This window comes from Clarias gariepinus, chromosome 25 (genome assembly GCF_024256425.1).
Source record: "Clarias gariepinus isolate MV-2021 ecotype Netherlands chromosome 25, CGAR_prim_01v2, whole genome shotgun sequence".
NCBI classification, from domain to species: domain Eukaryota; kingdom Metazoa; phylum Chordata; class Actinopteri; order Siluriformes; family Clariidae; genus Clarias; species Clarias gariepinus.
In genome coordinates this window covers 25,630,001-25,641,756 of record NC_071124.1, presented here as the reverse complement: position 1 = coordinate 25,641,756, position 11,756 = coordinate 25,630,001, and the positions used below count along the sequence as shown (strand labels likewise).

At 41.4% G+C, this 11,756-nt stretch overlaps 2 protein-coding genes across 2 annotated transcripts in view; both read left to right on the top strand.

Annotated features, from left to right (window-relative positions):
- The first annotated feature begins 2,034 nt into the window (after positions 1-2,034).
- Positions 2,035-8,806, top strand: LOC128513386 (uncharacterized). The gene is made up of 8 exons (XM_053487135.1): positions 2,035-2,108; positions 2,180-2,244; positions 4,528-4,680; positions 6,157-6,219; positions 7,225-7,277; positions 7,402-7,449; positions 7,581-7,670; positions 8,489-8,806. The coding sequence occupies exons 1-8, from the start codon at positions 2,035-2,037 to the stop codon at positions 8,789-8,791; spliced, it is 849 nt and encodes a 282-aa protein (XP_053343110.1). The 3' UTR covers positions 8,792-8,806.
- A 2,089-nt stretch (positions 8,807-10,895) lies between these two features.
- Positions 10,896-11,756, top strand: part of itm2ca (integral membrane protein 2Ca) — a 4,245-nt gene continuing 3,384 nt past the window's right edge. The window contains exons 1-2 of the mRNA XM_053486795.1: positions 10,896-11,034; positions 11,545-11,667. Coding sequence (XP_053342770.1) covers positions 10,951-11,034; positions 11,545-11,667 — 207 coding nt within the window. The 5' untranslated portion in view covers positions 10,896-10,950. The remainder of the gene's footprint in view (positions 11,035-11,544; positions 11,668-11,756) is intronic.

The window sequence follows — 11,756 nt, the reverse complement described above, 5'->3', positions numbered from 1 at the left end:
TCTAAGCTTGGCAATATTTCTAAGGTGGAAAAAGGCTGTTTTTGTAAATTTGGAAATATGATTTTCAAATGAAACGTTCATGTCTAATATCATGCAAAGGTCTTTCACTGTCAAGCTACTAGTAATAGTACATTCTTTTAAATGCAAGCTGAATTGTGAGAGCTGTTGTGTACTGGTTTTGGGGCCAATAAGTAATATCTTTGTCTTATCTGAATTTAGTAAGAGTTTAATTTAAATTATCGGTCATCCAATTTTTTATATCTTGAACACATTCAGTTAATCTGGATATCTTGGGTATTTCATTTGGTTTTGTTGAGATGTATAACTGGGTATCATCAGCATAACGATAAAACTAATCCCATGTCTACTAATAATGTTACTCAAGCGAAGCATGTATATGGAGAACAGCAGAGGTCCTAAAACTGACCCTTGTGGGACCCCATATTTCACTGGCATTACACCGGACAGTTCTCAATTCAGATCTACAAAATGGTATCAATCAGACAGGTAGGATCTAAACCATTTTAATGCCTTTCCCTGTCCACAACCCAAAAAAATTCATAAAAAAACAATTAATACAAAATGTAAACTGAAAATAAAACAAATTAACCTGCACGTTAACTTTAACATCTTTAACAAGGAACTGATCTAATGTTAATTGCTTTTGCCTTCTTTTGAAGATTTGGTTGAAATGTGACATTGTGACTCTTGGCAGACAAGTGCATGCAGACTACTCGTATTTGAAGTTCCTGCTCTGATCATTTTCATTCATAAATATTTTCATACACATTTACATTTTTTTTTTTTTTTAATTAAAGATATACAATACTGGGGATTTGTCCAAAAATACTGAGACAGATATGTGTCTCTAGTGATTACCATACTAGTTATTTTGTGTGTGTGTGTGTGTGTGTGTGTGTGTGTGTGTGTGTGTGTGTGTTTGCTTTATCTTTACAGCAGCAGAGCAGCAATTCAGTTATTAAGCGCAGAGAAATCCCAGAATTTCTACTGCTGGTTACACAGAGAATCACAAAATACCCCGTCCTGCTGGAGAGACTGCTGCAGCATACCGAGGGTACAACACACACATACACCTCCTACACCCTGCTGTTCTACAGGGGGCAAAGTAATGGGAGTTGTAATAACGTACGGGCAGAGTCAAACACTGATATACTGTAGTTTGTAATCCTGTAGGGGGCGGAGTCAAACACTAATGTAGTTTGTAATACTCTATGGGCGGAGTCAAATACTGATGTAGTTCATACTGTAGGAGTTATCCTCTATGTTGTGGTTTGTTTTCCCGTAGGGTGCGGAGTCGAGCATGATGATGTCATGGCGGCGCTGGAGGGGGTGCGGTGTGTGTTAACAGGTGTTGAGCTGCATGTAGAGAAAATACAACATGCTCAGGAACTTGATGACATCATCAACCGTTTGGACAACAAGAGTTTCACTCGCCTGAAAAGTGGAGAGATCTACAGCAAACACACTCTCACACACACACCACACACACTTACACACGCTGCTCCACTCACATGCAGGACCACATCAGGCAGACTGAGAGGTGTGTGTGTGTGTGTGTGTGTGTGTGTTTCCAAATATTTTTGTCTGTGTGTGTGTCTATTTCCAATTTTTTTTATTTAATTTGTGTGTGTGTATGTGTGTGTGTGTGTGTGTGTGTGTGTGTGTGTGTGTCTTTCTCCAGATGTTTTTGCACTTCTTCTCTCTGATGTTCTGGTTTTCCTTCAGGAGAAAGAGCAGAAGTTAACATTTGCTGCCTTGGTACACACACACACACACACACACACACACATAAATAATTAATTTGTAAGTATTTTCTCAGCCATTTCACAGTATGTTTAACACTATGTGTGTGTGTGTGTGTGTGTGTGTGTGTGTGTGTGCATGTGTGTGTGTGTGTGCATAATGCAGGAGCAGAAGCCTGCTGTCGTCCCTCTGCGTGCATTGATCCTGAGAGAAATAGCCAATCAGGATCGAGGACTGTTTCTGATCAGCAGTCACGCAGCAGAGCCAGAAATGTATGAGATCCACACACAGACTCGTGAGGAGAAAGACAGGTGGATCACACTGCTGCAACACACGGCAGACAGGTGTGTGTCTGAGTGTTGAAGTTAGACAGACGGCCTGTGGATAAATCATGTAAAATCTGTTTTTCTTTCAGTTTACCTGAAAATGAACTGAAGAACAATGATGAGCTGAAATGCAAAAACATAAATACGCTGCAAGGTATACACACACACACACACACACACACACACAAACGCATCTCTCTGTTCATCAGCCTCGTTATCTACGTATCCATTTATACATTTATCCACACTCCATTATAATCATGTCACCATCATAAGCTGCCTGGCCAAAGAAACCGTCATCATATCAGAAAAGTCACACTATTGTCCTCTATAAATTAAAGAAAACATTAATATGTAAACAGCTGTCCATCACATGATTAAACCCTGGAGCTAAACCTCAAATTCACAAAATAAATGCAGTCAGAAAAACATCCTGAATGAGTATGATGGGAGGCCAGTTAAACGCCTTGTTTCTTGGACAAAATCCTCAGTATAAACCAGAGCTATAATTAATAGTGACAGTAGAAGCGTTTCCACACACACACACACACACACACATAATAATGTCCGATTTATTTATTTTAGAAATGTAATATGTAAGCAGCCAGACAAAATAATAAAATAATGTACAAATTCTCACATTTCCAAATAATAAAAAAATTGTGAAATAGCAAATTAAGGCGCAAGAAAGACACAAATTTCCTAACCTCACTTTTTTCAAAACATAAAGCTTTTGAAACAAATACCTACTGTAGGTAACATATGTGTGTTTGATGAGTGTAAACTATTCCCAGTGTAAGATTTACTGTATACAGTACTGTATACTGATGTAGTCTAAATGGCTTAGCAGATAGAACGTAACATTAGAACATACAGTTTGTACAAGAGGTCTCACTTTACCATAAACTGTGTCCAGAAACTTATATTTTTAGCTAATTATATATGTTAAGATTGCAACATTAAAACATAGTTGCAAGCAGCGATGATGGGCCCAAGCACCCTGTGCCACTGCTACCCAGGGGCCCCGCACAACCTGTGTGTTAAGACCTACAAAAAGCCATCGCCGCCTGGTTGCACTGTACAACTTGCACATGTTAGACACTATATACTGTAAGTATTTGTCATGTCAACTGTGTGTGTGTGTGTGTGTGTTTGTTTTAATGCGTACGTGAGTACAATAGTCTGCACATGCTGGAAAAAAGCATCACACTGCGACTTTCCTCAACGTGATGTCACTGAACGTGTCACTGAATATCATGTCACTTAACGAGGCCAAATGGAAAGTTATTAATCACATTTCAGCATATGTTTAAGGCATCTTCACAGCTGACCCGTTTGAAAAAAAAAAACCTCTACAATTTTGCATCCTCAGTGTTTTTAGATCACATCGGCCTGTTTTGGTGATGATCGTATAAATTTCCTAGGAGGAATAAATCACAATCCATCGGGTGCATTTTTGTGAACAACCCAAAATAACTGACTTCCTGTTGCGTTGATCCTAGGACATGCAGAGCAAAAGTTGTTTGGCTCAATGAGCTCTAAATGTGTACTGAGTTTCGTGTATGCATGTGAAAGTGTGTATGAGCTATCCAGCAAAATCTGGTGTAAGGCCCCTGAGGGCCCCGGGCCCTGTGACTCTCAGGCATCCTAATGGCAGCAGATTCCAAACTGTCTGACAATTTTAATGAGTTTTTGAGCATGTTAAGATCCCAAGAAGCCCAAAAGGGTGGAAAAAATTATCCTTGGGAAAACAAGAGGGTCCTGCGCACCCTATAGTGCTTGGGCCCTAAAAAAACTGTCACACACACCCGTTCCACGACCGGCACTAGGACCCGAAAGTAGTATGGTCGCAAAAAAGGAAGCATAAAAGGAGACAAGATGGCGCTTCACATCGCTCAGTCATTGAGTTCGCCCATGTCGGTCCAGATTGTTCGTCTGCCATTTCGTGAGTACTCACTTTCTTGGGTTTACTTTCGGATTCGAGTGTGTGTTTATAGGACGCGGGTTAAATTTGTGTTTTTCCCTCGCTCCCCTTCTGTGAGAGTCCTTAGACTAAATCGCGTGGTTATCCTGCCTACTCACTTGCTTCCGCGTTTGGGTTTACCATCCACGCTACAAAGCGCTAACCACTAAAACAAAATTAAAAAGACACTTTGTGTACAAGACCCATGAGACACACACACAAACACACACACACACACACACACACCCCCTTGGGTTCGTCCTTAAACTCTGTTAGAGACTTGAGGGGCTGCAGCTGTAATGTTGTGTGAAGACATTAAGTGGCTTAGACATGATGATGAAGGTTGATATTCTGTTGTTTTGTTAAAATCTGCATGTGAGCAGTAACAGACATCACAGAAGAAAAACTCACACAACATCGCTGATGTTCAACACACTTTGTTTACTGTGTGTGTGTGTGTGTGTGTGTGTGTAGAGGCTCTGGTATCTCTAGATGTGCAGGTGTGTGCTGTTCTGGAGGAGAAACTCAGGATGTGTGTTGGGTCTTTAACTCATCAGGAGCTGCTTGTACAAACACACACAGACACACCACGTGGAGCGACACTGCTGAGTGCTGCACAGGCAGAGGGTACACACACACACACACGCACACACACACAATTCAATTCAATTTATTTGTATAGCGCTTTTAACGATTTACATCATCACAAAGCAGCTTTACACAATCAAAAGAATTAAGTTTGTATGAAATGTGAATGTGTATGAATCAAAATGATATGATTGTCCCTGATGAGCAAGCCTAGGACGACGGCTACAGTGGCAAGGAAAAACTTCCTGAGATGGTAATAGGAAGAAACCTTGAGAGGAACCAGACTCAACAGGGAACCCATCCTCATATGGGTGATAACGAATAGCAGGGATTGATGTGCATAATAATATGCGAGACTGAAAGTTCAGTATAAGAGGAGATGTGTAAGATTAAAGTCCAGTTTGTTCCTGGAGGCTCAGGTAGACTGTGAGAAATTCCAGTCCTGAACTATAGAGCGACTGAAGTCACAGGTCCTCAGAGAACAGCTGTCTGCATCAGTGGAGGACAGGACCACCTTCATGGAAAAGTGGAACCAACCCCAGTCACCACACGCATTCCAGGCAGACCACACGGGGGCATCCATGTGATAAGCTCTCCAACCAGAAGCAGGACTCCAGGATGAGTTAGAGAGGTCCAGCGGGCAGAGGGGGTCTTGATCACTGGCAGCTCAGGAGCGACATGTATAGCTCGACAGAGAGATAGGTAGAGGAAAAAGGAGAGAGAGAGAGAGAGAGGAGAGAGCAGAAAAGGAGAGAGCAAAGAGATGGAGAGATAACAGTTAGGTATGGTCACAGTCACACATAATGTGAATGTATATTAACTGTAGAGTGCAAGCAGAGACTCCGGCAGGACTAACTATGACATCATAACTAAAAGGGAGGAGCCAGAAGGAAACACAAACATGAGGGGGAACTGAGATGTAAAGCAAACAATCACCTCACCGTCAGCAAACCTGAGTGATCAATGAGAGTGAGGAAGACAGCATCTAAACATACCAGTTCACCATAATACTCTACGTCCATGAGTCCCCCAGATCTGCTCCTTTACCTAAGGCTAATCTATTTATAAAAATGCTTGGCTAAATAAATAGGTTTTTAGCCTGGACTTAAACACTGAGACTGTGTCTGAGTCCCGAACACTATTTGGAAGACTATTCCATAACTTTGGGGCTTTGTAAGAAAAAGCTCCGCCCCCAGCTGTAGTTTTTATAATACGCGGTACTGACAAGCAGCCTGCATCCTTTGATCGAAGTAGGCGTGGCGGATTGTAAGACACTAGCAGTTCGCTCAGGTACTGCGGCGTGAGACCATTTAATGCTTTATATGTCAAGAGTAGTATTTTAAAATCAATGCGAAATTTCACAGGAAGCCAATGCAATGTGGATAAGACACACACGCACACATACACATATGCAAACATACACACACAGATACACACACACGCAAACATACATATGCACAAATGAACTCAACCTTATATATATCATTTAACTTTGTGTCTATGTTTTCCTCTCAGTAGTAAACCTGCTGGTGTGTGTGATGTCACTGCTCTTTGGTTATCATGATGTCAATCAGTGTGGTAAGTGTGTTTGTGTGTGTTGTCTCCCTCTGATCAGTTCATACCCTGAGTCTTACTGAACAGACCTGACTATCGGCTCTCTCATGCTCGTGTGTATTCATCAGCACACTGATTGTGGAAACACTTTCATACAACACAGACACGTACAGTATACAGGACACTCCTGATCAGACGTCTGGATTCAGGAGTAGGAATACCCCTGGAGCTGATTACAACAGTACCTTCACCTGCACTTACTGAGTTTATTCTCATAGTGTATTGTGAGATTTGTGAGATTGTGTTGTGTTGTGTACAAAGTCAGTGCTGTCACACACATTCACGTCTCTGTACAGAGAAAACATAAGTTCGGTGAAGCATTCAAGTAGATAAAACACTTCGGTCAGATAGAGCTTCAGATGATCAGTGGGACTATATTCCTGTGGCTTTGTTCAGAATATTTAATAATTTACTTTTATAATGTGGTAATAAAGTGAATGTAACAGTTACGGAAAAGTCAAATTCATCACAGGTATCAAAAACGGTGTCAGGAAATCAGCAAACAGAGAATCAGAGAGGAACGTGCTCACGTAAGCAAAGTTCATACACGATGTATGCAGGAAGGTTTACGAGCGCTCGGTGTAGTCTGGGGTGAACACATGGGAGCGTAAACTACACAGTGATCTGTAGGTGTAGTAGTGTGTTATGTATCTTCATGGAGAGACTGAGTTTAGGTGTGTCTCATTAGCCTGCATGCAGAACTATTTTTCTTTTTACATCTATTATTCTGGTTCTAGAACATGTCCAGTCACAATTGGGAATTTAAAATTAATAGCAAAATAACAGATTTCATGCAAACCTTTAACATGTAAGAGGTGGAGCATCGTACCGTCATGCATACATGCTTATGGTTCTTGTGTTTAATGTTTTGACACCTTTAACACTGTTTCTGGAGATGTGAAAGCTGTAATCTGTTTTTTTTTTTATTGAAAATGTGAGGGAGGAACAATGAAATAAGTTTATTTACAGATAAAGAACCGAGCAAGAAACGTCTAAAACGAAAAGAACATCTTATACTAAAGGTAACACTACTACTGATAATAATAATAATAATAATAATTCAAACAACTGTAAACACGCATGTGTGTGTGTGTGTGTGTGTGTCTGTGTGTGTGTGTGTGTGTGTGTGTGTGTGTGAGACTACAGGTGGTGGACTGTGTGCAGAGTTTAATGCAGATCTTGTACAGTCTGCAGGTCTGTGTTTGTTTTTATGTGTTTTTAAAGCTTATTTAAATATGTAGATGATATGTAAATGTTGCTGTATGAATAATAGTGATGGTCATATGTAAATATTGGTATGTAAATGAGATTCTGCAATTTCACAGGCCACAGTTATGATACAGGACGGCATGTATGAGGTTCAGAAACTCCTGATCCTGGAGGAAGAAACTCTGCAGGCTGACACTGATGGGAAGGTGGGTGTGGCTTAATAAAGACCCAGCGTGGGTGTGGCTTAATAAAGATGATGTTTGGGTGTGGCTTAATAAAGAGGCAGTGTGGAATGAGACTGCTCTGTGTTTTAGTATGTATGGAGGCAGATCGGTCTCATAAATAGTTCACACAAAGGACACGATGTTCACGTGCGTAACCCAATTCACAGCCCTGCAGGAGCGCGCGAGTAGCTCAGCTTTACACACCTGCTGCGCGGTCTGAGTTAATAACAACGGAAATCAGGTTTTACCGACTCAAACCAAGAACAGGATGCACGTCAAAGTTAGTACTTTATTTCATAATGTTTCATTAATGAACTTCGCCGGAAATAACACAGTAAAAACACACTTCACCTTCATTACATGTTTCTTACAGTTTTTCCCAACGCGCACGTGAATTGGGTTGCGCACGTGAACATGGTGTCCTTTGTGTGAATTATTTATGAGACCGATCTGCCTCCATTTATTATGGCTCTGCTGCCTGGACGAGCTGCAAGGATGAAAATTTTATTCGTGATGGAAAAGCCAAAGCCTCAGGCTTCTCCCACAGCAACTTCCATCACAGCCCCCACCCTCACGTGAAAAAATATGTATTATTGTAAATTGTAAAATTTATGTATATATTTAAGTAAACATAGTCTCAGTAATTGGAACAAGTGTTAATTTATCCAAATTTATGAAACATGTTTAAAAACCTACATTTCTATGTTGATTTTAATCTTTTTTAGATCATTCAATATATGATGAATGTACAGTGTGTGTGTGTGTGTGTGTGTGTGTGTGTAACTGAATGCTGTGTTCAGGTTGATGATGGGAGTCTGTGTTATTCGAACATGGAGCAGAGAGATACTGATCACTCGGAGGAGATGCAGATGATAAAAAGAAAAAAGGAGGGACTGGAGGTGGAGCTACAGCAGTGGGCGGAGAGAACTCAGGCTCTGAGAGAGGAGGAGGCAAAAGTGGAGCGGGAGAGAAGGTGGATCCAGCAGGAGGAGAGACGAATAAGAAAGGAGAGAGAGAGGATGGAGAGGAAGCTCCGCCTCTCACAGCAAAACTCCACCAATCGGCAGCGCAGCCTGTCCTTCATCATCCCAGTGGAAAAATAGGGTTTCTGTGTTGTTCAAATAGTGTGTGTGTGTATGTGTGTGTGTGTGAGAGAGAGAGAGAGAGAGAGAGAGAGGAAATGTTTTATGAGCAGGACTGTAATAAGGAATGGAGTTGTAGACTTGTACAGTGTGCTGTGAGTGTGTATTTAGTATATGTAGTGTGTGTAGGTAGTGTGTGTAGGTAGTGAGATATTTGTGTGTAGATGTGTAGTGTAGCTAAAGTGTTACTGTGTGTGTTTGTGTAAACATCATGTCCAATAAAATATCCCAGTTAATGTAATGTATGTTTATTAATGGTGGTAAATGAAGTCACTATAAAACATAGGCCTCGTCACCAACACACATACACACACACACACACAGACACACACACAAAACACAAACTGTAGTGTTAATTCCTAATCATTATTTACAGTCAGGAATAAGGACTACAGTCACCATGGAATATTATATCAGTCTTACAGCTCTGTAGTGACACCTGGTGGCCAGAAGGAAATACATCTCCTTATCTGTGTGAATAACGTTATACAGAATTTACAGTTTAATCAGTGGCGCTTGTGAAGCGAGGCACTACTATTACTATCTCACGGGCCTATTTTTTTATTATTATTATTATCATTATTCTGTACAAAAGTTTGGCGCGTAATTAGTCCCGCACCGTTTGTCGTAGACCCATGAATGAGGTGTCAAATCGTGCGTTTATTCGGGAGTGGGGTGCTATGACTTTTCTAAAGGGTGGGCAGTTAACCAGCCCAAAGAGTCCCATAGACTTAACATAGAGACCAACATCAACTGTGACATCATAGCTATGACTATGATGCCACGGCAAGCACCACTCACACATTTTCTTCAGGAAATGTGCCTCTCTAGTTATTATTATTATTATAAACAATAATAAACACATTTGAGGTATAGTAACTACATAATTAAGTTTAATATTTTTACATTTATTAAAAAAACTTATTTATAACTATATATAGTTTTTATTAGATTTTAAAATTATAGCAGAAAAAAAAGAAAAATTTTGTAAAAGTGTACATCCGGAAAGGGCTTAATAAAATGTTGTTGTTTTTTAATGCTTACGCTTTACACACACACACACACACACACACACACACACACACACTAGCATAAGCATATTTATTTATAAGTGTAAAAGAAGTAAATTAGAGAAAATTTTAATGACGGCCTTTCTGGATGTACACTTTTAAAAAATATTTTACTTCTTCCTGCTATAAATTTTAAATCTTATAAAACTATTTATAGTTATAGTTATATATAGTTATTTAAAAAGTATATACTGTATATAGTTTTTATTGACAGGTGTGTGAAATCATGAACTGAGATGTGTAAATGCATTATGTAAGGTGTGTGTTAGTGTGTGCAGCATGTGTGTGCCGTGTTCGACTTCAACAGTTGAATAATCCAATGGATTTCAGAAGGAAGCTCCGGAGGCGGTGTGGTGTGAGATTGCGTTGTAACACCTACGAGGTGGCAGAAGGGCAGAAAGTGGCTGCCAGGGTGGGTGTTGTCCACAGAGGATGTTTTGGCTCTCTGCTCGGCTCAGGAGGAACACGGGTTCATGATGGCGTGAAGCCTGTGGCAGATGATCCTGTAAGCAGGGCGAGCGCCTGCTGCAGTCCGGGCTTGGAGAGGGTGGAGGCAGATGGGAAGCAGATGGAGATGGAGGTAGTGAGGATGCTCTCCATGGTGACTGAGTGAGAGCTGACTGTGTGATGTTGGAGCTGTGTCAGGAACAACAGCCTCTGTGTGGTCGAGAGTGACATGAACATGTCTGTCCCACTTCAGGGTGAGGGTGAAGGTGAAGGAACCGCACTGACTCCACTGTTCCACCATAACAGAGACTCAGAAACAGAGATGTTCAGTCGGAACCTTACATTAATTCCTAACGATAAATAAGGGGAAAGCGAAAGAAACACTCAGCGTCAGTCATATTATCAGAAGCAGATGGAGTGAGTTGGAGAAAAGTTTGGACCAGATCCTTTAACCCGGGTTTATTTCTTTACATTAACCCACGGGAGGGGGGGGGAGGGGTGGTTGAGGCTCTGCAAATCGGAAATGAAAGACCAGCAGCACTTCCGGCTCCGTGTGTGTGTGTGTGTGTGTGTGTGTGTTGCAGGTGAAGCTGCGGCTCCATCATGGTGAAGATCAGCTGCGCGGCGATTAACGGCATCAAAGCCGAGAAAGAGGAACCGGAGCGCGTGTACAGCCCGCCGCAGCACGTGAGAGACTCACAGCCAGCCTTCATCATCACCATCACCTTCATCATCACCTTCATCACCGTTATTATTAACAGATCAGAGTATTAATGTTCTCTCTTTATTCCTAATTAACGCTCGCGTGCCAGGAAAGAGCGGACCTGCGCGAGCTTTTATTCTCACACTATAATAAACATTTATACAGAACACACACACACACACACACTCGCGCGCGCACACACACACACCGCAGATGGGCGGATTAATAATAATGCACACGCAGGAATGTGTGTTTGTGTAAATCTGTTAACATGTAATATTTTATATAAAAGTGTCGGATTTTGGACTCCGCAACGAATGACGTCATACTCCTGGGTTCCGCAGTGACGTGTCCAGATCTGATTGGTGCAGTTAGACTTCATCTCATCTGCTGCTGTGTTACAGAGTGTGTGTTCTCAGGCCTGTCCCCGTCTGGCTCGCTGTCTGCGTGTTAATAACATGACGTCACTCTATCACCCCCCCCCCCCCCCGCAGGTGGGCGTGTCCCGGCGCTCCTCCCTCACTGGACTCTGTTGTTTACTGATTGCGCTCATCATCAGCACCTGCAGCCTAGTGTACGCCTCCATCTACATCTACCGCTATTACATCATCCCTCAGGTACACACACACACACACACACACACACAGTACAAGTAAAGTATTAAGTTTTAGGCAAAGATAAATTCTAGTTTATAACTATTTAGACT

Bases quoted from the DNA above. Each gene is read 5' to 3' on its own strand.
- LOC128513386 (XM_053487135.1), top strand. From the start codon at position 2,035: ATGTATGAGATCCACACACAGACTCGTGAGGAGAAAGACAGGTGGATC. The intron at 2,245-4,527 runs GTATACACACAC...GTGTGTGTGTAG, and splicing joins AAACATAAATACGCTGCAAG to AGGCTCTGGTATCTCTAGAT. The intron at 7,278-7,401 runs GTAACACTACTA...GTGAGACTACAG, and splicing joins AAGAACATCTTATACTAAAG to GTGGTGGACTGTGTGCAGAG.